A 27991-nucleotide genomic window follows, 5' to 3' on the forward strand; every position below is an offset into this window, starting at 1 on the left:
ATATATATATATAGAGAGAGAGAGAGAGAGAGAGAGAGAGAGAGAGAGAGAGAGAGAGAGAGAGAGAGAGAGTTACAATAGTTCACAAGAACTCAGTTATAAACATGAGACTGTAAAATCAGACTAGAGTAACAGTTAGGCTAGATGAGTTTACAAGTGACAACCTCTGTCGTCCCATTTATCCACTTGTTTATAGCAACCGCCCTTTTCACAAGTCACAAGAGGGTTACTGATGCATTTCATTTAACCAAAAACCCATTAGAAAACCATTGACCCGTTTCGTGGTTTATTTGGCCTACAAGTCATCCCTGTATAGCACTCATGATTAAGATACCGGTAAGTACGCTTGATAATCAGAGATGGGCGTTAACTGATAGGTTAGAATCATGCTTTTTTTTTAATTGCAGCCTTACAGATACATTTTTTATCAGTGTATTGTTTTGATATATATATTTTAAATGTCTTAGTATAATAAAAGAGTGCTCAGGATGTTTTTCAATGAATCACTTGAATGACAGCCTTGTTCTGAGAGACACTGATTGCATTTCTCATATAACGAGGCCTGCGTGCTGCGTCCATATATTTGCCACGGTCATTTACACCAGGGTCATTTACAACCGCCATAGGAACATATTTCCCCGCAGAAATGACACCCACTTACCGTCACCAACGTACATTTCCTCGCAGGAAGCTCTGTCACGTATTCCTCTGGCCGTAAACGATTCCGTCACAAATCATATGTAGGCCTACTGTTTACCACCAAGTGCTCTCGTTTCACACCGCTGGTGGCCTCCAAATGGATTTTCCCTGATCATAAATTACCATCACCCAGGCCATGTCTCTTACAGGAGAAGCCCAGCGAGGATCGAACTTTCGAGCACACACCATTGTCAGAACGGTAAATCCATGGCCTCCTAGTCACCTCAATTACAGAGGAGAGTACAGGGCAGTAATGCAGACGCCTGTATCTGAGAAACCGAGCCGGACCCCTGAACTGTACCTGAATACTAATGACAAAAATAAGCAATGCTCCATTAACATAGCATCACACAAATCAGACTTGTTTTTATCACGTTTAAGTACTTTGCATATTGATTTATTGTTGTGATTTGTTTTAAGCAGATCTTTTTATGTGCTCTAAAGGAGTTTAAAAAGGACATATTGATTTTTGATGGATCTTGTTTTCATAAATGTCAAAAGACTTCAATATGCTATAATATGCTAACGAATCAATATGCTTTTATTGGTGTAACTAATAAACTAGAAATATAACTGAACCCATATTTGAATGTAACCAAACACCATGTACACAAATATAGTCAGGAATAATACAAACTGCTCAATTAGATTCAGTAAACAAAATAGATTCCCGTTTAGAAACACTAGTTAAAGGGCTATACAAACATATCTACAAGGAAAAAGTACAAGACGAATACGAGAATATTCACATATTTAAAGCCCCTGTGTGACCTGAGAAAATAGTGATCCACAGCCTTTACTAAAGTACATTACCAAACAGCTTTGTACTGTTATTTTTAGTATGATCATTCAGCAGTTACACCGAAATGAACTGAATTTTTATTCAGAAATACACTATGTATTTATGTGTAAACAGTGTCTCTATATGCATGTTCTACGAGCACATTTTTGAGAAATTTATTTGGATATTTTAGAGCTCCATTAATCTTAAAGATGTTTACACTGGGAAAATGAGTGACATGGAAAGCACAACAAGGCAAAAATGGGTGACATCAACAGTGCATGTCAAATGAGCAACTGTGCAATTACTTGGTACAGTAAATGTACTGATGGAATATGCTTTTTTTAAACATTAAAGGCAAGAGGTGAAATTAAATCTAGCACACTTTCATTTCTCTAGTTTGGTTTGTTCAACCTTTGCTATATACTTATTTTAAACTAATTTCCTGCTTTTGCAGCTATCAAAAAAGTAAGCTCATATTGTATTTTCCTGAAACCTTCAATCAAGGAATCAACGGGTTGGTCCATGTTGAATTTGGTCTTTTCAAAAAAGAAATTGACAAGTTGGTCCCTAATGAATCATACTACTTTTATCTATCTGGGAAAAAAACAACAACAAAAACAGAAAAGGTACATTTCAGCCTCTAAATTGGACTCTTGCAATCGTTCAGTGTCACGGCTGCAGGCAGGGCGTCCAGAACTGGTTATTGAGTGAACATTCAGTTGAGTGGTTTTGTCCTCAATTACCAGACATTCCCCTGTATGTTCTACTCTTGGGAGAACAGAGTGCCAGTCACGGACCACTGCTGCAGACTTTTATGCAGTACAGTGCCTTAAATCCTTCAGTCCAGGGGTTTGTTAGGAGGGATTTGTGAAGATCACCCTGTGGTTAGGTTGTGGCCTGGTGGCTCTAGGGTCTCGGCGATGTCCTCCAGCTCATCCAGAAGCTCAGAGAAGGAAGGTCTTCGGAATGCATCCATCTGAGAGAAAGAAAGAAACTGGTTAAGCTTTGGTGTTTCACTGAATCTGTTATATATACACACATCTTCAAAACAGTTAACCAGGTGATTTAGGCTGCCACATTGTGAATGCTGAAGGTGAAATCTCTCACTTGGCAGGTGTTTCCTATTCACGCCATGTTAAACACACCACTTCATACCTGGCAACAGCTGGCCGACAGCTGCAGAACCCGCTCTGGGCAACCGTGCACCAGCTCTCTGAACGATTCCACATCCAGCCCATAGTCCTGTGAACACAATGATGTACATTTTGATGTAAAAACAAACAAACAAACAACCAATGTAAATTTTCTTTTCACTCGTTCCTTTGAAAGAACATGGAAATGCTCCATACCAAAAGATGTGGTGTTGTCAGGTGAGTCTAGACAAACTCTATCTTATCAGAAAATCGTAGGACAATTTTAGGTTTGTTGTACCAACAAACTATTTCACCAGAAGACTGCAAGACAAACTTTACAAACTATTGTTCATACAAACTATGAAAACTATTTCAACAGAAGATTGCAAAACAAACTTTACAAACAAACTACATTTTACTAGAAGACTGCAAAACAAGCTTTACAAACAAACTATATTTTACTAGAAGACTGCAAAACAAGCTTTACAAATAAACTATATATTTCACCAGGAGATTGTAAGAAACGCTTTACAAACTATATTTTACCAGACGATTGCAAGACAAACTTCACAAACAAACTATATTTTACCAGAAGATTGCAAGACAAACTTTACAAACAATCTATATTTTACCAGACGATTGCAAGACAAACTTTACAAACAAACTAAATTTTACCAGACGATTGCAAGACAAACTTTACAAACAAACTATATTTTACCAGACGATTGCAAGACAAACTTTACAAACAAACTATATTTTACCAGACGATTGCAAGACAAACTTTACAAACAAACTATATTTTACTAGAAGACTGCAAAACAAGCTTTACAAACAAACTATATTTTACTAGAAGACTGCAAAACAAGCTTTACAAATAAACTATATATTTCACCAGGAGATTGTAAGAAACGATTTACAAACTATATTTTACCAGACGATTGCAAGACAAACTTCACAAACAAACTATATTTTACCAGAAGATTGCAAGACAAACTTTACAAACAATCTATATTTTACCAGACGATTGCAAGACAAACTTTACAAACAAACTAAATTTTACCAGACGATTGCAAGACAAACTTTACAAACAAACTATATTTTACCAGACGATTGCAAGACAAACTTTACAAACAAACTATATTTTACCAGACGATTGCAAGACAAACTTTACAAACAAACAAAATTTTACCAGATGATTGCAAGACAAACTTTACAAACAAACTATATTTCACCAGATGATTGCAAGACAAACTTTACAAACAAACTATATTTCACCAGACGATTGTAAGACAAACTTTACAAACAAACTATATTTCACCAGACGATTGTAAGACAAACTTTACAAACAAACTATATTTCACCAGACGATTGTAAGACAAACTTTACAAACAAACTATATTTACCAGACGATTGCAAGACAAACTTTACAAACAAACTATATTTCACCATAAGATTGCAAGACAAACTTTACAAACAAACTATATTTTACCAGACGATTGTAAGACAAACTTTACAAACAAACTATATTTTACCAGACGACTGCAAGACAAACTTTACAAACAAACTATATTTCACCATAAGATTGCAAGACAAACTTTACAAACAAACTATATTTCACCAGACGATTGCAAGACAAACTTTACAAACAAACTATATTTTACCAGATGATTGTAAGACAAACTTTACAAACTATATTTTACCAGACGATTGTAAGACAAACTTACAAACAAAAACAAACTATATTTTACCAGATGATTGCAAGACAAACTTTACAAACAAACTATATTTTACCAGATGATTGTAAGACAAACTTTACAAACAAACTATATTTTACCAGACGATTGTAAGACAAACTTACAAACAAACTATATTTTACCAGACGATTGCAAGACAAACTTTACAAACAAACTATATTTTACCAGACGATTGCAGGACAAACTTTACAAACACTATATTTCACCATAAAATTTTAACACTTTACAAATAAACTATATTGCACCAGAAAATTGTTAGACACACAAAGTATAATTCACAAGAAAATTGTAAGACAAACTTTAAACAAACATACAAGACAAACCTTACAAAATCTAACTTCTGTATCTCAGTCATAAATGAAGGTCAAGGCAAACTTTATTAACAACCTTTATTTCACCAGAGAACTCTAATTATAAACTGGTCTCTATGAACATTACGCAATGTTTATAGTTAGTGTCAGTGCAATTCTGGGACATAATATAATGCTACCGGTCAAAGTTTGAAATAATTTTGATTTTTCAATGTTTTTGAAAGAAGTCTCTTACCAAGGCTGCATTTACTTGATGAAAAATACAAAAACATAAAAATCTTAATTATTCCAAATTCCAGTAGTGTATATATATTCCACATAACCATGTGTCTTTAGCCTCATACATAAATTAACAACTAACTACAGTGAAAAAGTAGATTGACCAGAAAATCATTATCCTTGATGTGGTAGAAGAACACAATGAATAAATCCATACTAAAGAATCTAAATGTCCGTGCGATGGTTCCCTTGACCAAGATCAGATCTATCTGTTCTCTCCCCTCCAGACAAAATCGGTTGTCCATCAGCATTAATGAAGCGTAAATGACCACACTGCTGTACACCAGAGGGCAAATGCTCTGTCTGAGCTTACTTTTATCGCCAGTGCGGGAAAGAGAACCATACTAATTCATGCGACATAACAAGCCTCTCTTAAGTGTTATTTGTAACCATCCCAGAGCTCATGCAAGTACTAAATTATGCATTCTGTGTAACGATTTAGTGTAAATGAAAAAACACATTTGCCTACATTTATGGACAAATCTTTTGAAATAAATCCATTTAAAAAGACATATATTTGTGATCTGGAGAATTTTGATTTCATGCATCAAAAATAGAATCCATGAGAGAATAAACTTCATTTTAAAATATTTATAGTCATAAATTATTTGTATGTTATGAGGAACTGCTTGAATTGGGGTTTTTTTGTTGCCCAGAAGCAACACTGTACGACAGTGGGATGGATATGAATGCAGTGGATATGGATGCAGCATATCTACTACATCAGATATTTATTAATCATTTTTGCATTATTTATTATTAAAGTATTTACTTAAGATTTTATATTTAAAAAAAATGAAAACATTATGCTAAGAGCAGTGAAAGTTTGTTCCACTAATGTTTAATTTAATAAAAAGGGTTTAATAGTATTGTTCTTCGCTGTTTTTATTTTATTTATTACTATTCTGACATCAATAAAAAATACTATATATATATATATATATATAGTATTATTATTGATGTCAGTATACTAAAAAACCAACCATTTTTTTAATTTATTTTTTTATTATCATTTATATGTTTATATATATATAAAACATTTTTTTAACTCATACTGCTTTAAATACATTTGTAAAAATTTCTTTATTTCTTCCCATTGTATTACAATTTTGCCAGCAAAACACGACTTTCCCAAAAAAAAAAAGTGGATTTTTATCATTGATGGCCATTTTATACAAGAAAAGTGAACACATTTTTTAAGCATTGCTTTCCTAATGTATGCGATAGAAGGTTGATGGCTTTGAGTGTTTACCTGTGTCCTGGGAAGCACTTCTGGGTCAGCAGGGATTCTTGCTAAGATCTCACACAACATGATCCCGAAAGAAAAAACATCAACCTATGATTAAACAGGGAAAAACGGCTAGTCAGCAGAGGTTGAGCAGTCTTTAATCACATCAGCACCAGCAATGCCTCTCTCTTTACCCCTCACAGTGAGGAAGAAACAGTTTACAGTTTACTGCATTATAAATGACTTTCCAAATCTTTTCCTCAGCCCTGACCTGATTAAGTCTGGCATCAAATCAGAAGGTTCATTAATTAAGATGCAACTGCAAAAGGTTATATGGATTAATGTGAAATCTGTCAGTAAATCAATACTAATTTAGTTTTCAGGGAAAAGACAATCCAACCATGAATGTCCTAATATCATACACTTTCATTTTCAAAGTCGTCATTTGTATTTGGTTCTCAGTACCTTGCGATCGTACGGCTCTCCTCTAAGCATTTCAGGGGCCATCCAGAAGGCCGAGCCCACCAGAGACAGCTTCCTGTCTGGTTCATTTGCGGGCAGTTCCCCCACCTCTCTGGCCAGCCCGAAGTCAGTGACCAAGGCCTCCCTGCCACGCGAGGTCACGCGGATCAGACAGTTCTGCATCAACAAAAACAACAGATTACACATGAAGTTTGTTGCATGAATCACAGTTTGAGATCTTTATCTCACGGCTATCACTACAGCATGAGGAAAGAAAGCAGTAGGAAATTGGTAAAGCACAAAACAATAAGGAAGATTTCTCTCCATCTCAGATTACCAAAACGATATGCAGAAGTCAAATCAGGTCACCTTTATTTATATAGTGCTTTATACAACAGATTGTGTTAAAGCAGCTTTACAGTGATAACAGGAAAATGATTCAACGATGCACACAGTGTTCATTTCAGCTGTACAGCAGCTCTAAAAGAAAATAGTGTCATTGTTCAGCTAAAGTCAGTTCCATTGAAAAGATCATCAATTATTAAATTAGTTCAATTCATCTATAAAGCAGCTCTGCAGAGTTGGCTGATGAGATGAGAGAGATCTGTTGTTATTTTTTCAAAACAGAACTACCAAGCACAGTTACAGAATTACACCACAGGATGGCAGCATTGCTCTATAAAAGGATTATGATGAGCACTAAGAAATGTTGTCTTTCACTCTGCTTCTCTTTCACAAAATCCAGCTAGAGCCTGAAGAAAGATCCAGTCATTACCTGCCTGATCTATTCAAATCTGACCTGGTCGTCAAAGTTAACTCTCCATGTTATTCAGCGAATGTGTGTAACCAAGTGAATTTCATTCTTCACAGTTCTTTCCATGAAACAAAATGTCTAGTCAGATTTAATTTTTCTAGTCAATGAGCCAGTAACATTAGTGAGTGAAATGCACAAATTGATAAATAATATGATGCTGAATAGTGAGAGAAAGCACACATGAGAGAGGCATTACACAAGCATCATCTACACACACAAGAGACCAAACTCTCTCTGACTTCACACAGTAGAGCATCAGGTAGAGCTTTACATCAATAAGACATCAATGAGAATGTGCAATGCAGTTGTGAGTGTGGTATCAGGCTCTGAGGTTTAATGTGTGGCAGTAACAGTACCCCTGTATTTTAAATACACCCACTGACAAAAAGCACATATACAACCACACTTGAACCAGAACTTGTCGTGTTATGTAAGCAAGCCAGTAATGCTTCAACCCCACTCTGCTAATGGCATCTTTGCTTCAATTAATGCACTTAGATGACAGAAAAGTGAAAGAAAACAACACTGTGGTGGGTGATTGCGTGGTATGGAGAGGTTGTGTGTGTCTGAGTGTGTTCATGGTTAGGAATAGGTTTAGGCAAAGGGTTAGGGGATAGAAAATATGATTATAATTAGTAATAATAATAATAAAATGATGTATAATAATGGTCAATAGAAACATCATGATAAAAGCATACACATAAATGATGTTGTGTATTGATTTTTTTTTAAATATATTAAAAATTATGGATAGGGTTACACTCTGAATCTGTAGTAAAGTATAGTAGTGATTTTTGTGCTATGGATTTAAATATCACAAATCATGTGGCTTGTTCAGGTGTGCTATTACTTCTCTAACTAATCAGATTTATGTTTTCTGCATGGCAGATGAGAAAAAGAAAAAGAAAAATCCCTCGGGCCAGTAAACAACCCCCTAGCTACGCCCCATCTAACAGGGAAGATTCTCAAAAACTTGGCTAACATTCTAGCAAGGTTCTCTCAAAGTTATGAACAAACATTCCTTTAGTAACGTTAATAGAATGTTCGTTTAAAGTCTTCAATAACATTATCAAAATGTTAGCACAAAAATGTTATTTATACATCCTTCATGCAATTTTTTTCTGAAACTTTATAGTTGGATGTCAGTCTAATGTTTTTTGTCTCAGATGGTTTGAGAACATTCAAACAATGTTCTCATATTGTTTACAAAATTATCAAATTTAACATTCACTTAATGTTTTCGCTAACGTTTACTTAAGAAAAACGTCTTTAAAACATTTAAAGGTGCAGTATGTTATTTCTAAAAGTCGTTGCTGAACATTGCTGATATCTGAAATCAACCTAAACAAACACACCCCTCTCTTCATTGCTCCGCCTCCAAAGCTCACCCTCCAATCCTAACCGCCCTGCTCCGAGTCGGTCTCGAACCGCGATAGCTGGCGGGTGCACTAACAAGGACGCTAAACAGTAAACACGTTCTCTAGCAGTCATCAGCTTGCACAACTCTCACTAGCTGGCCTCTGTTACATATGCAATGCGAGACTTCGTTGTTAGTTGCCGACAGGACAGCAGCTCTAGACAAACAATGACACTCAAAGCCAGTGATATTTACGTATGGAGCGTAATCAACGCAACCCCCGTGTGTGTTTTCAGGCCTTCCCGCTTAGCTCTGGCCAGCGCTGGAATCTTTTCTAAAATGTTCTTATATTTTTTTTCACTGATATTCTTATGAGCTTTTCACTTTTGTAATGTCTCTCAGCCATCTCTCTTTCTACAGTCTTTCTTCAAATCTCCCTCGTTTTCTCTCCTTCACCGTCATACGCCCCCTAATGCCGATTTGCTACACGTTTGTTGTTGTGTCTGGTTGCGTTGGTTCGACCAACTTTCAAACAGCGTTTTTCAAATATCGCTTACCCCACCTTTAAAAAAAATAGGATGTTTTAAACATTCAGAGAACATCCAGAAATAGCGTTTTCATAACTTAATGGTAATGTTAACAAAAAGTACGTAGAACATTTTTGTTGGCTGGGACCCAAGCTACCATTCCGAATACCTTAGCAACCACATACAGAAGCAATGTGATTAACCATTCAAAACCCTTTATTACGCACATAGCAACACCATAGCAACCCAACGCATTGCAAGCACCACTCACATTCTAGTATGTGAAATCAATTTTTTTCAAATCCAATATTAAACTGTTTAAAAATAACATGCATGGCTAAAGCTATGTCTGTTTTTAGTAAAATTGTGTGCGTGTGAGCAGGGTGAGAGGATAAAAGCTTGAAAGTGGACGGTAGTCAGCATGTCATTTTATATAGAGAGAGCGAGAAGAAAGGAAAAGAATAAAGAGGTGAAAAGCAGTCGCAGGTCTGGTGTTTATGAAATGGTGAATGTTGGGTACAGCATTAGCATAATAAAGGTCTGACCTCCTCATCTCTGTTCAAACACACAGTCCTGCGCTCACTGCAGCCTGGCAACAGACACAGTTAAATCTGTCAAGACCATGCCTGCTTTTCACAGCTCAGAACTTTATAGGATCCCTTCCCAAAAAGTAACACTTTTGTATGTTTGTCTACTTCACTAACAATATTAGTGACCCGTCATATACACTACAATTTAAATGTATGGGGTCTAAGAAATTAATACTTTATTTGGCAAGAATGCATTAAAGGCAGGGTTGGCGATTTTTTCCAGATTTTTTTTTTTTGTTATGCTGGATGAAAGTTTCTTCACATCCTGATAGCAATCACTATGGCTACGTTCAGACTGTCAGTCCAAATCCGATTTTTGTGCATATAGATTGAAATCAGATCAGAATTAGCAAGTGTGAACTGGAAAAAACATACATTCATATGTGGTTTGAAATCCTATTCAAATCGCATTTCTGGAAATCCGTTTCAGTCTGACCGCTCTGATCGGATTTCGCGTGGTTTATCCCACATCACATAAAACGTAAACGTCAGACGTTGTTATTGGAAACATGCTGAAAAAGTTGCTGCAGAAACAAGGTTGTGTTGTTGCAAAGTGCCGAACGAGCAGAAGACAATGTAATGGAGACATGTTTTGAAACCGGTGGAGACGACAACACAGAATAAAGCCACTCATACCAGCCTCCTACGGTTCTGCCGCTGCCTCAGAAGACGCAGTAGACCAGCGTGGCGGATACACGTTGTCATGCGGTAAAAAAATAAGACAACATCTGTATTGCAAACCCCTCCATGTTGCGGTTGTTAACACAAGACCATTGCCATAGAAACCAATGCAGATATTCCAGAAAAAGAAAGACCAGCATGGACACACAAATCGGATCTGAACAGTTGCAATACACAGTGTGGACATCAATCATTTTAGATCAGATTCCAATAGCATTCACAAATAATCGGATTTGGACTGACAGTGTGAACATAGCCTAAGGTAAGTGGCTTAAATGTATTTATATGTATATATATCATCCGTGGAAGGTGTAGGACCATAACATTTTCGTCCAATCATTGCATTCGGTCCGATTTCCTACGATGTCCTACCTGCCAGTCAACATATGTATTTCCATACCTTCGCGCAGACAATCACACTTCATCAGCGCGTTTCATGCTATGCAGAGTTAGACAGACGTCAGTCACAGAGCACCGCAACCGAAACAGCAGCTTTTACAGTTCATCCTGAACCAAAACAACAAGCTTTTGCTGCGTTCATGCCATAACTACTGTAATTTGGAAGAGATGGAAACCCGTGACGTTATACTTGGAGTGATTCGCGACTCGAATTTATGTATTTCAATGCCAACACTATCAACGCCGAAATGAACTGCAGCAGTAAGGTGGTACAGGTCAGTGCTCTTTAAGTTATTTATGTTCTTTTTCAATGTTATGTTATGTGCTGGGTAATATATAATGTTCTGAAGGATCATGTGACAATGAAGACTGGAGTAATGATGCTGAAAATTCAGCTGTCATCACAGGAATAAATAACATTTTAAAATATATTAAAAAGAGATCTGTTATTTGAAATTATAATAATATTTCACAATATTTGTTTGTTACTGTTTTTAATATTTTAATCAAATAATTGCAGCTTTGGTGATTATAAGAAACTTAAAAATATATATATATTTTTTTGAATGGCAGTGTATTTACAGTAGAGTTTCAGGGTTTCCTGATGTTTGTTTCCTTCACAGCACCTGTACCATTCTGTAAAAATATTCAGAAGAAAAACAGAAAGAAGCCCTGGGCTAATCCTGTTCCTTTACAGCACATGTCTTACACAATGTTCTTTACAAAAAAATGTTGAAATACCTTGGCCCATGGTGTGAGAATGGTCACATGTGTTTTGCTATCTACGTTCCATCACTCTGCTTCTGTGTTCATAATGGACAAATGAAAACCATAACCGTAGTAAATGACTTTACACCTAACCAAAGCCTTTCACTCAAGATGTTATCAATCTCATGAGTTTCACACATTGAAAAACTATTTGTTACAAAATGCCATTCAATATTTTTATAGTTTCAAATGTGAATTTAAAGTATCCAAAAGTGAATGGGAGTCAAAAAGATATTTTTGCAAATATACCACACTTAAAATGCATCATTTATGCATTGAAATTCATTCAAAATGTAGATAACATAATATCAACAAGCAACACCAGCAAGCAAATAATGCTAGACCTTTTTCCTAGAACTAACTTCACTTTAGTTGGTTAAAAGGTAATTGTAAAAATAACAAAAAAGAGTGAGTTCACTTTTAATGCAGTGCAATTCATTTTTATTTACAATCATTTTATTTTAAAAGATGTTAAGTGTTACTAAAACATCCAGACAACTTTTGGGTCACTGTGTAAGTATGCCAATCTTCACTTTGACTTTGAGTGAGATAATATTATGGTTATCTCATATCTAATATCAGAAATGAAAGCAATAAAAAAGTACCAAAAGTACCAAAGCAATAAAAAAAGTATTTGCCACTAGGGATGGGCATGATTAATCGACGATCGATAATTGATCGTTAAGAATTTCGTCGATCATGTTTATTTGTTATCGATTAATCTAATGCAGGTTGCGTTGCGTAGTGTGAGTCTTGAAGCAATGGAATTCATTTTAGCGCGGAGGTACCTGTGCATCCCGGCAACGTCAGTCCCCTCAGAGCGGGTGTTTTCGGCGGCTGGACTGGCTGTCACCAGGTGTCACCAATGTGTTTTTGCAAAACGGATATAAATCCGATCTTGAATTCCCGCGCTATATGCATTTAAATTGTTGCACGTCACCGAAAGCAACTGATATGAGCTGCATTTTATTGATCATCAGCGAAAATGTCTAAATCAAAGACCGCAACAAGATATTGCGGCAACAGCCCTGGTAAGATCATTTCGGTTCTTTACTTTTAATGAAGATGATTGTGTGTTGATGAATGACTTTCACTTTGATTTGCGATAGTTTGCACGTTGGCTTGATGAATAGATGCTCATCTGTGGTGATGCGTGTTGAAGTAGCGTCGTCATATCTGGCTATAACATGACATATAGCCTATAACACGCTCTCACACGTTTATTTCTTAGCATTTTTGGGATAAGTCAAATTTACATGTGGTTTCAACAACCAGATGCATTTACACTTGTCCAGTTTCGTCTGGAATGCGTCTCAGATCTCCTCCTGAAGTGGTTTGAGCGATCGGGTTTAAATCCGTCTCGAATGCGTTTCGGAGGGCATTTACATTTGGTCTTTTCACGATCGGATAGCTATCCGATCACAGAAAACGGATGAAGTGGCCATGGGTCTCTGTTTAAGAACGCGGGCTCGCAGCTGCAGGTTCCGCTGTTTTAGAGCACCGCAGGGCATATCTTCAAGTCTACCGGTACCGAACGTCCAGTTTCACTGCCACAAGTTGATCTTCTTGTAGCCTAATAAAGATCTCATCGAGGACAAACAAACTGTATTTTTGTATTTTCATTGCATTTTTAATTTATAAAAAGTTAAAGAAATAATGAATTTAAATATAAAAATATTAATGATTAATCGATAGTCGATCGTTAATTCTCCCGACGATCGACTAAGAAAATTTAATCGAATGCCCATCCCTATTTGCCACAGCCAGCTATGTTATATGGGAAAAGTGTACAAACTACCAGTTAAACACTGGAATATGTGGTCTTGCTGAATCATTTTGTCCAAAACATGACTCAGGTCAAGTCAGGCAAGTTAATAGAGTGAAAAAACATTAGCGCATATTTCATTGGAGTGGCATTAGAAATGTCTGTCATTATCTATAATTGCAAGGCGTGTTCTTGTCCTCAAATGCCTTCAAATCAAGGTTGAACGCTGCAAGGTGATGTTTCATAATATGTCTTTGCCATAAACTGCTAAACTTTGATCCCTAAAGGCTGCCAACACACCTTAGAGTTGAGGTCTCTGTGGTAGATGTTCTTGTAATGGAGATAAGTCATTCCTCGACTGATATCACAGCCCAGTTCGATCTTCTCCCTCCAGCAGAGGCTGACATCATCTCTGGCCAGCAGCTCCTCCAGACAGCCTCCGCTAACATACTAGGAGGAGGAGGAGGAGGAGGGAAGCACATGAGATTATAAAACGCTTCCAATCCTGACCTGATTTATACAGTGAAAATGCAACTCACTTTTACAGCATGTTAAATCAGGAAAACTTTCGCTTTGTAGAAAATTATATACTCTTGACACATTAGTAGAACAAGATGGTGAGTCCCTGGTTGTGTCATAAGATTTGACGGGCAGCCCATTGAGAAAGCGTGTACTGGATACACTGAATTGTGTATACTAAATCCTAAAAGTTGCCACCCACCTCAAGAATTGGGTACAGCTTGTTCTCCTTGACACAGATCCCCAGGTACCTACAACAAGAAAATTAGTTTTAGAACATTTATTAGCTATGACAAATCTTTATACATCTGTGTAAACCCTTTTAAATTGACTTAAATTAGCATAAATTGAGCATTTTAGAAGTGCAAATTAAGATAGATTTTTACATTTTCAACCAAATGTGAGTGCCTATCGAAAGCTCGCTGCCTTAATGCTAGGGTGTTTACCAGATACTATAGTAGTTTTTAGTTGCTATTGGGTTGCTAGGGTGTTTTAGGTGGTTGCTAGGTTGTGCATGAGGCCACCTCAAGCCTCTATAATACTATGGCCTGAATACAAAGGGTTAAATGTTTACTCTTACCCTAAGTATGAGCAAATAGAAATATTAAAATCAGTCATTATTTTCATGTAATGAATGATAACTAATAAATATCTGATAATACTATTTTGCCGAAATAAATAAAAAATAAAACAAAAATAGCAAGTCAATCGTTTCACATTCTACGAAAGAATTTATGCATCACAGCATTGTACAGTATGAAAAATTGATATTCAATATGGAAACTTGCTAAAGATTATATTTAACAGTGTTATTAAGATTTGAAGTTAATATATTGAATTAAAATATTAGAATTTAACATGCACATTTAAGGGGATAGTTCACCCTAAAATGAAAATTCTGTCATCATTTAGTTGTTCCAAGCCTGTATAAATGTATGTATAAATAGATATTTTGAAGAATGTCGGTAACCAAACACTTGATGCCATTGACTTCCATAGTATTTTTTTTTTCTTCATACTATGGAAATCAGTGGGGTCCATCAACTGTTTGGTTACCCTTATTCTTCAAAATATCATCTTCATTGTTCAGCAGAAGAAAAAAATTCACACAGGTTTGGAACAACTTGACGTTGAGTAAGTGATGACAGAATTTTAATTTTTGAATGAACTATCTCTTTAAATATCCAATAATGCCTGACACCAATGAATAACATCTAAATTGTAGCCAATCACTGGTTACTTTTGTTAAAAGTCAGGAAATTTGAACCCAGTCAGATTTTATTATTTAGAGTCAGAGTTGTTTTCTTCCCATGTTCTTAGTGGGCGCTATGAGCATCAGGCCGGCGTGGGATTGATGGAAGTGATTAATCGTGTGCACAGGGGCGGCTCACCTCACTATGTTCGGGTGGGAGAGTTTCTGGAGTAGACTGATCTCCCTTACAATGCTGTTCTGATCCACGTCGTTCTTATAGATCTTCACCACCATTACTTTTTTTGTAGTGCTGTGCATCACCTGAGCGGTAGAGAACAACAGCATATTCACTTGTGAGTTTCTTTCACTGAGATTCTGTAAACACATTCACAACAAAAAGAAGCATCCCTCTTATTTTCCCCTGGGGTAATCCTCTTCCTTTACAGCGCTCGTTTCCTTTAGTACACAATGTGCTTTACATAGAATATAAATTCATGATTTCTTGGCCCGTGGTTTGAGAATGGTCACAGTCGAGGCATGTGCCACAGTTTTTCATGCTCTGTGTGCACTGATATTAAACACGGTATCTATCACATTCTACGTTCTATCACTGTGCTCTGATGTGAGCTTAGTCCACACCAAAGTCTTTCTTTCACTCAAGATATCAAGTACAAAGGGTTTCACACATTAGAAATCCCCTTATGGCATTTTTGTTGGATAACAAAATGCCCTTTATTTTCTTTCATAAGGTAAAAGTAACGCAGGAGTGAGAATATTTTGCAAAACAAGAAAATAAAAGCATATACTATAAAAAAATAAAAAAAAGTGGTTAACAAAATGTTCTCCTGAGTTATTTTTTTTTTTAACCACCTAGTTATTTTCTTGTTTGTGAAGGCTTTCAAGAGCATTTAAGCTTGACTGGGTGGTGACAGTACATGACGTTAACCTCTATTTCTTTGTTGGGTTAAAAACCGTCTGCAGGATGTAGCTTGTTTTTGGGAGACTACAGACACGTCATGTCTGTACAGTTCTGTTGTTAGGACTAATAGGGCCGTGACTTACAGACAAAATGAATAGTAGATTATTTGGCAGCAGAATTTGGTATGGAACAAAACCTTTGCTCTTGAAAGGCAGCAAGTGGAGGAACAAAAACATTTATCTTGAATGCCTGAGATCTCGTTGTGCCTCATTTTCACAGCTTTGATTAAATCAGTGCACATTCGCTAAAGGGCAGATTATTTAAAGGGATAGTTCACTTTGAAATTAATTTTTGATATGTTTTAGCTTACCTCAAGGGCATCCAAGATGTAGGTGTCTTTGTTTCCGCAGTAGTTTCAATTTTGATATTTTTAGGTCAAACCGTTCTTGTCTGTCAGTCATATAATGCAGGTCTGTGGTCACTGTCTCAAAACACAAGCACAGAGTCCAAATTAAAACAATTCCCCATCGTCCAAATCAAACAATTCCCCATCATAAGTACACATTGATGGCCTAAGACACGAAACGAGCGGTTTGTGTGAGAAAACGAACAGTATTTATATAGTTTTTAGCTCTTGAAAACAGCACACGTCCAAATGGTCTGACGGCGCGGGCGAGTATAGATGTATACATAGATGTCGCCTTGGCTACTGCAGTTCATTGGAACGAAACCGTAGCAAAGCGACATCTATGTATACATCTATACTCGCCCGCGCCGTCAGACCATTTGGACGTGTGCTGTTTTCAAGAGCTAAAAACTATATAAATACTGTTCGTTTTCTCACACAAACCGCTCGTTTCGTGTCTTAGGCCATCAATGTGTACTTATGATGGGGAATTGTTTCATTTGGACGATGGGGAATTGTTTTAATTTGGACTCTGTGCTTGTGTTTTGAGACAGTGACCTCAGACCTGCATTATATGACTGACAGACAAGAACGGTTTGACCTAAAAATATCAAAATTGAAACTACTGCGGAAACAAAGACACCTACATCTTGGATGCCCTTGAGGTAAGCTAAAACATATCAAAAATTAATTTCAAAGTGAACTATCCCTTTAATCTGTGCTGTTCAATATCAGCGACACAGCAGCTGCGTCCATTTTTACATGCTGCCTTTAGGACATTCTAGCAATTTTTTGCAAACTTTTAATTTCCAAACAGTCATTTGTTTTTGCTCCTCCATTATTGACAGGAAACCCTTACCTTGTAGACCTTAGAGAAGAAGCCGGTTCCGATAAGCTCTGCGCTGAAGTCCTCCCAGAATTCCAGTTTGCGGACGGTGGTGCGGAGTGGGTGCCAGCAGTCGGTATGGCAGTAGGTGTCTGTGGACTCGCTGAGCAGCGTGGGACTGACCGGTTCCGGAGTCTCATCCACCTCACACATCTTAGAGATCTCATCTGCAACAAAAAAAAGCAGAAGCAACAGAGATAAAGCTTAGTTTTAAACTGCAGAAGTGGATGTAGAGCAATCAAAGCAACCAAGATTTATTTGTAGCTGATGATTTTTTTGTAATGCACCAACAGTTCATCATAAACAGCGCCTTAATCATATGACGTAAGACCAGTTTTGTAGTAAAGCCATCATTGTTTGAGATCAATCCTAATGCCCAACACTGCATCTATGTGGAGGATTATCCACAGATACATAAAAATAAAATAAATAAAAAACCCGGGATGAAAAATGACAAGAACAGACAATGAAAAAGATTACTTTATCCTTTGGTACTTTGGTTTGGTACTTTTTTGTACCCGTTTAATCGCAACTCAATTATATTTCAGGATACATTTCTTTTCTCCAGCTGTAACCTCAAATAATAATTCTGTTCTATATAAAATCCTTTCAAGACATGTGCGTAGTTGCAATAGCCTGGTAATGCCAGACTCTGCTACTTCACTTTGCTTCGTAGACAGAGTCTGGAATAGCATAATAGAAAAGTGTTTTCTCTCTCGCGGGGGGGCGCTTGTCTGAAGTTTAAAATCATTGGTTACCCGTAAGCCAATCACATAACGTTTGGTTATGGCGTGTGTTATGCATCAGCCGCATCTAACTTCCACTGTAAACGCATGTATGATGCAAAAACTAAACCATCGAGCGAAATACCGGAGTGAACATGGCTGTGAATGACTTTTGCAGATTATGTGAAGTAAATCTACGCATCCACAGTACAATCAGCGTCTACGTCATGGCTCTCAGCCCGCCCTCTGTTCGTTGATTGGCCCGGCTGTTTTCAGGCCGGTGGAGAACTGAAAGATAGGCTGCTATCTCAGACTGACTACAGGAGCGAAATGAAATTAGCGGAAGTAGGAAGTCTGACGTAGTCAGGCTATAGTTGCAAAGCCTTTACAAAAATCTCAATCATACAACACACTTAAAGGGAAAGTTCAGCCAAAAGTGAAAATTTTGTCATCATTTATACCCTCAAGTTGTTCCAAACCTGTATGAATTCCTTACTTCTTCTGAACACAAAAGAAGATATTTTGAAGAATATGAGTAAGCAAACAGTTGATGTGCACCACTGACATCCATAATAAAAAAAAAAACTATGGAAGTCAATGGTTACTATCAACTGTTTGGTTACGGACATTCTTCATTTGAGGGTGAACTATCAAGTCAAGTCAAGTCACGTCACCTTTAGTTTATGAGTCGCTCTGGAGAAAACAGTGATGTCATTGTCCAGCTCAGTTCAGTTTACAATTACTTTGCAAATGATTTTCATTTCAATAATCTCAGTACTTTTTAAAAACATTTCCATATATCGTATATCGTAATATACAGTATACTGATATCAACCAAAATTGTAAGAATCTCATAATATAAAGTTTTGTTACTACTATAGTCGTACTATAAGTTGTACAAGGTAACAAGATGATACACTTCAATGAGTTTGCGATGACATCAAATCTCTGAAACATACTCAAGAAAGAGTTTTGTTTGAGAAACCAGTAAAGGAGATACCCTTGAGCACACCTGCAGAATTTACTTTGTTGCCAGAGTTATATCCAATTTCAAATTTACCCAACTCGAAAAGAACCTCTGGTTGGTCACTCTGGATGTTGGCCAGACGTCTTTATTTCAGTTGGCAGTTTTTGGTGTTCTATAGTATAAATGTGTGTAGTATGAATGGAATCCGGACAAACTACATACAGTATCATGTGACCTATCAGTGTCAGTTTCGTCGATTCTTAATGACCTCACTGGATGAACATGATGTCAAAATGTAGACTCTGGTCTTAAATAAAAAGGGGCCAGCCAAAGTTGATATTTATTTATGTCTCTCCTGATGCTTGGTGTAGATGATGCCATACACTGTGCAAGCCTTTATGTGCTACAGTAGCACAAACGTGTGGCTGACCATGAGATCTATAAAGACCACGGCTTGCAAATAAAAAGTCTATGTGTACATGTGTGTATAGTGCGGATAATCTAGACATTTTATTGAATTGCGTATTAGTGTGTCAGCTGGAGATTACATCATTGCTCGACTGAAAACGCGTCATTTTTGGTGCCCAGAGCACCGGGTGTCCTAACTGCCCAATAACATGTTTACTGGCTTCCACACATAACATCCTTACAGGGTTTCTCAGTGATGATCCTGCCACAACCTCCATCCATCAGCTGCCACCGACACACCAACCAATGACCCCAGGCTACTGACACCAACACACTCCTTCGCACTGTATTACATATGTGTTGGCTTAGATATTCAAAGCTCTGTATCGGTTGCAATAATCCCAAAGGCAATGAGGCATTGCTGCTGCACTGGAAAGATCTGTAAAGTAGAGTTCATATAATATCAGTGTTAGCTCAGCATAAACAGCGATTAGATAACTAGCTGGCCACACATATGGAGAAAAGGCTAGTCATTAGAGAGTCTAAGGGATTTGCAGTGTTGCTCTGAAGTTTGTCTACAAAATACATAATTTAGTCCATCAACATGTTTTGGTCAAGTTTTTGGTCAAAGCTGCCTATTAAAATTGTTTTGGCCTTGTTTTTGTGCTTGTCGTTGTTTGAGTTTTACAAATTACAATGTACTACCCACAAAGCATCAGAATTACCTTGTCATTGTTTATTTTGGACATGCACAGTGAAAAAAGAAAAGTTCTTTTTGAGTAACATGGAAATACCATGGTATATAAATATGGTAATCATTCAATACTAGTGCAATATATGTATGTATTTACAAAAATCTATTAATGTGACTTTAAGAGAGAATGCTCTTGTACACATGCGTTTACTTTCTCAACTGTTTACGATACTTAAGACATAACCGACAATGTTTACTAAAAAAACTCGCTATTTTTTTATATAATTTTGTTTGAATTTGTCTGTGATTTTGACGTGGCCTTGTTAGAATTAATAAAAAATTCATGTTTCATATTCTCGCCATGCCAATTTTTACTTGTATTTGGCGCTTGGCGACTGTGAATTTTAGGCTAATAAATATATATACTTTCCAGAAATACTTGGTCACTATATATTTCCCATAATTACATTAATGTTATTTCATAGCTTTTTTGTTAAACAAAATACCATGGTATTTCCATCTGATACACCTGTATTACAGTACCAGCACAATACTGTATGTAAGGATGATTTGTGGAAAAAACATGGTGTGTGTTGAGTGCACATTTGCTAACAAAAGGTGTTGATTGAAACGTTTCTTTTTCATGTTTGGTTGATATTAAATGCTTCTGCATTGCGCTTGTGTGTGGTTTCATGTGTGAACAAACAAAAGCATTTTTCCCAAAAATTCCCTGAATACTTTATGATGGCATATGTACGTAAGAAGTAATAAGATCCATCGGGGTCTAAATCTTGTTATTTCTGTTTTCATCTAAAGGGATCATTACCAGAATTATATAAAGTAAACAGCCCTCAAAGATAGACAGGTCACCTAACCATCAAAGCTGACATAACAAGAGATAAGATAAGAAACTCACAAATCCTGTATGATAAGAAAGAGAGAGAGAAAGAGAGAGAGAGAGATTGCTGCCAATACATAACTGGCTGATATTTGATATCTTGTACAATCACGCACAAACCCATGCACATGCACGCACATGGATGCACTGACTCTTAACGCCATCCTCGAATGTCATTGTCGTTATGCGTGATACTTGAAACCTGCTTCACCAGACGTACCTTGCACTCTCTCACATGCACATGACAATGGTGAACGTAGGATCGAGTGACGTGGTCTTTGAGGGGGTTTAGCAACCCAGGGAGTCGAACGAACAAGTGTGACATGGACACGACATGGAAAGAACAAAACCAAGTGTAGAATGGATTCAGATGTGGTGTGACGCAAAGCTCTTGCCCTGATCTATACCTTGGAAAGAGAGGAAGAAATGAGAAACAGGGCTCCTGCTGGAATGGTGAACAACACCTCTTTATCCACTTAAAAAATAAAAAATAAAAAAAACAGAAAGAAAGAAAAAGGGTCCAATTCTGAGGCAAAGCAAAGCAAAGCCATTTTTGGGGGGATTGAAAAAAAAAAGTGGTTTACAGTGTGTCTATTCAACAAAGTGTTTTTACCTGAGGCCAGGATACTTTTAAAAACCGTTTCCAATGGGAGCGCTGCGTATTCAAAATGCCAGCAACATTGGCGTTTTTTTCTTGTTGCAGAAAGTTGAAAAACTTTCAACTTTGAGTGAAACACAATGCTCATTGCTCATCACTGTCAATTTTTACTCAACCGCCCAATCACAGTGGAGGAGAGGCGGGACTAATACCACATCGACCAACCATCACATCCCGTGTGTACAACGACAACTTTCTACGTGGTTCAGCCATCTCCTCATCCGAAACAAGGGCCAGAGCAAGTACTTTACATTGTGTTGACCCACAGTTTCACAGACTAAAATGCATGTTTGAGCTGTTTTACCTGAAAGCAACTTGCACTGATATATCTTAAAATATGTCAGTGCCACTGTTTTGTCTCAAAATGCACACCAGTAATGTTTATAAAAGCTACTTAAATGTCCTATTTGAACTAAGGCCTAATCCTGGCTTAATCTAAGCCCTGTCTGTGAAACAAGGTCTTATATTCAGAAACAAACTATCTGCAAAATCAGATAGTCTTTAGCATTTGGTGTCCACCAAAACATTTTCAACTTTTTACTCTCGGCAACACACAACAACAAAAGCACAGCACAGCATGAAATAGATGCTCGGTGCCTCATCATGCTGCTGGCGTTTTAAATATACGTCGCTCCCTTTGAAAACAATTGAAAAAATATACTACCATATGGAAACACTTTGGTGGGCACACAACCTATAAGGCATTCAGGTAGTTTTTACTGTGATTATCAAAACTCTTCAAAGTCCACAGATGAAAAAAACAACAACAACTAAAAAACATGGGCTTTTGCATTTAAACCAACTGAAGGGTTGAAACAGGTCATTTACATAATAAATAATTCAGTGTAAGGCGAGAACTCTCGTGTGTGTCTCTTTGGACGCTCTCCTTTAGAGATCTATTAAGTTTCCTTATGTCTGTGTGGCAACTGAAGCTATCTGGGTCAGATCCCCTCTGCTTTCAATGACGTGAGCTCGAGAGTGTGTGAATGAGACAGAAAGAGTGAGAAAAAATAAATAAACGAAAGAGGCGATGAAGATTACAGTTTGGCTAGATTCATCCCAAAGCTTCATATTATGTTAGAATATTCATTGCAATGTCGTCTCACAGCTGGTTACTGAAAACACAAGCTGTGAAAATCTGTCATTTCAGATCGGTAACCATCTCAACTCTAAGTGCTTTCATTTGGCCGATAATAACCCTGAAGTCACGCGTGGGTTAAGCAGGTCTCAGTCATCATAGGTAATGCAGACGACATATGCATAATTTACACATACAGGACGGGTGTGATGAGTAATGCATTCTGGACAGAGACACTCTTATAAATGCAGGTCAAATATCAGTACAGCTAATGGACATCTAACCAAACTGCAAAGTAGTAATAATCCGGTTTGATTCAGTTTGTTCCAAAACAAAAATGACATGCTTTTTTATTTTTCTAGACTGTTTAAAGGAGTCCAGTCATACATTTGCATGCTAATAAAGTTTATTGCACTAAAAACAGTGGTAATTTAGTTTTCCATGACCATTTTCTAGCCTCTCTGATTATTAGAATTAAATGCTTTCTTTTCTGCTGCTGTGTCTTTATGGACGTCTATATGTAAATTAGGGCTTTGCATGTGAAATGATTATTCAAATGAATTATTTAGTTGCCACTAATTCAAGCATTTCCATAACAAACTCCCTTGCAAGGCCTGCATTACATTCTGACAGGTTCACACAACAATCCACACTGAAATGTGACGCAGCTGTTAAAGTTGGACTTGGATGTGATCAGGAACATTGTTGAAAATACATTTTCTTTCCTAACATTATGCAGAGCTGCTGTGCAGTCTAGCAGCGAGGAGTAGCGAAAGACTTGGCAGAGTATCTTAGTTCATGTTAGTTATATACAAACAGTAGTTATAGTTACTTCTTCTTTTGGAATTTAGGATTAATTGTTTCAATCCCACTATTCACTTATTACTTTACCATGACTGGCCCGAGCCTAACTGAATACCGAAAAGGTCTTGTTGGAGTGGTGTGGAAATGTTAGAAAACAGCACAACCAGAGTGAAAGGATAGTAAAAAACTCGAATGTTGCCAAGTGTAAGTATCAATTAATGTCAAAACTACATGGGGTTCAAGAACAAACAGATGTCTTCAGGGTGTAATGACAGGTTATCGGTTTCATTCAAAATAAACAGAGTAAAGGAGTCACCATGCCGGACATGGATAGCTGAGCTCAGGCAAACACTGGAAAAAACTGGTGCGGTGAAGTCAGAGAGGTCAGGCACTACTGACTCATGTACTCACAGTGATATAAGGCCATGTACACTATGACCTTTGGGGTCAGTAAGATTTGTTTTAAAGAAATGTAAAAATACTTCAGGATGCACTCAATTGATTCAGTAAAAACTTTTACATTTGTACAAAAAATATAGATATATTTGAAATAATCATCAAAGAATCCAGAAAAAACATTGGATCATGTGGCACTGAAGACTGGAGTAACGGCAGCTTTACCATCCATGGAAGAAATTACATTTTAAAATATCTTAAAATAGAAAAGAGTCATTTTAAATTGTTTTTTTTTCTTTTTTCTGTTTAACTTATTTTTATGTATTGGTGACTATTTTAGATTTTTCTGGTATTTGTGTTTTTTTAATAATTTTTTTTATTAGATGATTGGGTTAATGAGTCGGATAATTAGATCAGTTGTGACGGATCACGTTTATGTAAATTGTATGTAAGTTGCTGTGTTGTTTGCCTGAGGAAGACCTTCGGGTTGAACATTTTACTCTCTTAAATAAGCTGTTTTCCTGTTGGGGACCAAAAAATGTTCCTACTAGGACAAGGATTTTGGATATTGCGATCTTTGTGGGGACATTTCATCCCCATAACTTAGGGTTTACCTAAACCACACACACACACACACACACACAGAGGGTGCGGTTCATACCAAGACACCATTCTGTGAAATTTCACACTTTGTGAAGATTCTGAAGCACCTGACATGAGAAAAAAAAAAAAAGCACATATCTGCTGGTCTTACCAGACTATCAAGAGGACAGACACATCAAATAAAGCCTTGAAGAAAGACCGTAGAGCATTACATAAACCAAATTCAGAAAGGCCCAATCACAGTGTGGCCTAAATAACTGATACGACTAGAAAATCTTAGGCTGTCCAGCAAAGTCACCCACACACATGAAAACGAGACTTCCGATGTACAAGGGTTTAAAGACACTTGATCTCCATTTGCACGTGTACGGATGGATCTACCAGCTCCAATCACTTGCCGGCTCCAACCGGTAATATACAAAACGTGAGGGAAAAGGTCATCTGATTTTCCACAAAGGATATTTATTCTAATTACATCAAAAAGAGAGAGATTATTAGCCTGACTACGTCAGACTTCCTACTTCCGCTAATTTCATTTCGCTCCTGTAGTCAGTCTGAGATAGCAGCCTATCTTTCAGTTTTCCACCGGCCTTCAGACGGCCGGCCAATCAACGAACAGAGGGCGGGCTGAGAGCCGTGACGTAGACGCTGATTGTACCGTGGTGGATGCGTAGATTTACTTCACATAATCTGCAAAAGTCGTTCACAGCCATGTTCACTCCGGTATTTCGCTCGATGGTTTAGTTTTTGCATCATACATGCGTTTACAGTGGAAGTTAGATGTGGCTGATGCATAACACACGCCATAACCAAACGTTATGTGATTGGCTTACGGGTAACCAATGATTTTAAACTTCAGACAAGCGCCCCCCCCCGCGAGAAAGAAAACACTTTTCAATTATGCTCTTTCTACGAAGCAAAGTGAAGTAGCAGAGTCTGGTATTACCAGGCTAAGAGATTATAGCTGCAGCTTGAGATCATTAGCAGGCTCACTCAGTCATAATGAATCAAAGCCCTTGTTCTCTTTGTTTAGCCTGCACTGCATAGATGACCTTTAACCTTCTAGTGAGACCTTCCACTACAAATGCGAAAGTCAACAGTGATTCCAACAACTTTCATGTTGAACTAACTGATGGACATGCTGTGCAAATCATTCATGACTGGCTATATTCCCCTCTTGGGTGACATAACAGAACTGTCAAAAAGGTAACTGACCTCAGGTATGAGATGTATCTATAGTTTGGCAAAACCCATAGGCAACAATAGGACATTTAAACAAACTGACTGCCTGTATAAATAAATAAATAAATAGACATCTTGTGACCCTGAAGACTGGACATTAAACAGTTCTTTTAAAATGTAACAATATTCACAATGTCACAGTTTTTGTTTAAATAAATGCATAGGCTACTTAGTGAGCATAAGAGACTTCTTACAAAAACCATAAAAAATGTAATATCAGGGGAATGTTTGGTAGCTCGACCCAGAGTACAAATAGACATCTTGACTTGAATTTTGTTTAAAAGTATAGAGACATTCAGTGCTTGTTCGACAGCTTCATGACCGCACAGAAACTAATTTCGATTTGAAACAAACAAAAAATGCACGGACAGAAATGCCCTTACAACAGAATCTATGGGGAAATCATTTATTGTTTTGCTTCCTGTAAAGCAACTGATAGCAGAGAAAATCAAAACCAGTCATTTTTTCAACTGATTTAAGTGTAAAATCATGCAATGCTTCAGTTTGTGCTAAACTGACAGTGCTGGTAGACACCCTGCGGTCTCTGTGTCTCTCGGTAGATATAAATATCTGATTTATCACCTGCAGTACATTTCCATTCGTACTCTCTAACCTCTCAACAAACCTTCACACCTACACAATGTGTCAGATGTCACACAATATAATATAAATCCTCTTGATAGATATATAAGAGACAATACATTAGAGAGAAAGAATATTTTTAGTCAATCATTTTTAAAGTCACACGCACATGATTTGAACAGACATAAAACACATCCTCTATCAGCATGTGACAGTATATTCGTATTCATCAGCATTTATAATTCAATATTTGCCAACTGCAGTAAATTTCAGATGTCATTTGGTAACAGCTGGGCAGACGGGTAGACCAACCCGTCATTTTCCGCTGCAATACACCACAATCCAATCTTCTGACCTAACTTGCAACTAATTTTAACCCAGGCTATTAGAAGGTTCATATGCATCTCAGTCCAAACAAAATATCGGAGATATCGACATATAGCCTGCACAAAAAGTTAGCCACAATATGTTCTGCAATCTGCATGGTCCTTTCTTACAAAAAAAGAACACGTAAAACTATTAATACTTACTCCATCGGTTCAATAAGCTGTTCATATGCATCACGAGGAGATGGTGATGGAGATTTTCTTCTTCCTGTGACTGCTTCTAGGAGAGACCACACAAGTATGAGCAAGAGCAAATGATGCCTTAACATGCATTACAGTATCATAGAATACAACACATTCTATGTAAGATGAAGTGTTGATTGACTAGGCAGTGTTTATTTCTTCTCTCCACAGGTTTTTTTTTTTTTTGCAAAGCTAGATCTTGTCTACGCTTGTAAAAGATAAAGTGTTAGATAACTGTCCTTAAATAAACCTGCTAGATAAAAGATCATTTGATTGTACATTTGGACACTGATTTGTTCCAGACCATCTTTCGAACAAAAAGTTTTAAATTGAAACAGAAACCCTAAAATAAAAATGATATATTTTTTTCAATTTTACTATATTTTATGTTATATTATTACTTAATAGGCTATATTTTAATTATATAATATATTTTATTATGCTTCTCATAACTAAATGGAATAACAGTGCAATCTTGTATTAAAAAAAATACACTGTGCATGAGATAGTTACAAATATTTAGTAAACAAACAAACAAAACGAACACATAGTTATCTAAATATGAACTAAAACGGTATCCTGCAATATAATTTCTAATTGAATTACAAGAAAGGAAAATACCCACTTACAAAAACACCTGCCGCTCTCAAAAATCTTTCTGGCACCTTCCAGCGAAAACGTTCGTTTGATGTTGATGGTCCATCAAAGCGTGAATCCACAGTGTTATGAAGACTTCCTCCTCCAGACCAGGCGCGCAGCTCAGTGCGCATTCACGCTGATCCGCGCGCTTTGCTGTTCACAAGCACAGAACGCGCGCACGGCTCAAGTTAATAAACGTTTGATCAGTTGCTATAGGAACCTGCGAGATGAAGCCTTCATGCTGATCGGAGGCTC

At 37.1% G+C, this 27991-nt stretch overlaps 1 protein-coding gene across 2 annotated transcripts; it reads right to left on the reverse strand.

Moving 5' to 3' along the window:
• Window positions 1-1068: 1068 nt before the first annotated feature.
• LOC311277772 (dual specificity testis-specific protein kinase 2) lies at window positions 1069-27957 on the reverse strand. 2 transcript variants are annotated; one of them, XM_084388198.1, is made up of 10 exons: window positions 27727-27957; window positions 27059-27131; window positions 17447-17640; window positions 15462-15583; window positions 14273-14321; window positions 13852-14001; window positions 6654-6827; window positions 6213-6296; window positions 2639-2725; window positions 1069-2459 (listed from the first exon to the last, which is right to left on the reverse strand). In XM_084388198.1, exons 1-10 carry the CDS (start codon window positions 27865-27867, stop codon window positions 2358-2360), a joined length of 1176 nt encoding a protein of 391 aa, XP_084244324.1. In that variant the 5' UTR covers window positions 27868-27957; the 3' UTR covers window positions 1069-2357. The 2 variants fall into 2 exon arrangements, with proteins under 2 accessions (XP_084244324.1, XP_084244323.1); XM_084388197.1 differs by having other exon boundaries at window positions 1070-2459; window positions 27059-27134.
• Between the last annotated feature and the right edge of the window lie 34 nt (window positions 27958-27991).

Source organism: Rutilus rutilus (assembly GCF_951802725.1).
Source record: "Rutilus rutilus genome assembly, chromosome: 18".
Classification (NCBI taxonomy): Eukaryota; Metazoa; Chordata; class Actinopteri; order Cypriniformes; family Leuciscidae; genus Rutilus; species Rutilus rutilus.

Bases quoted from the DNA above. Each gene is read 5' to 3' on its own strand.
- LOC311277772 (XM_084388197.1), bottom strand. From the start codon at position 27,867: ATGCGCACTGAGCTGCGCGCCTGGTCTGGAGGAGGAAGTCTTCATAAC. The intron at 14,322-15,461 runs GTGAGCCGCCCC...TTCTTGTTGTAG, and splicing joins TCCCACCCGAACATAGTGAG to GTACCTGGGGATCTGTGTCA. The intron at 2,460-2,638 runs GTATGAAGTGGT...TCTTTCTCTCAG, and splicing joins TGTCGGCCAGCTGTTGCCAG to ATGGATGCATTCCGAAGACC.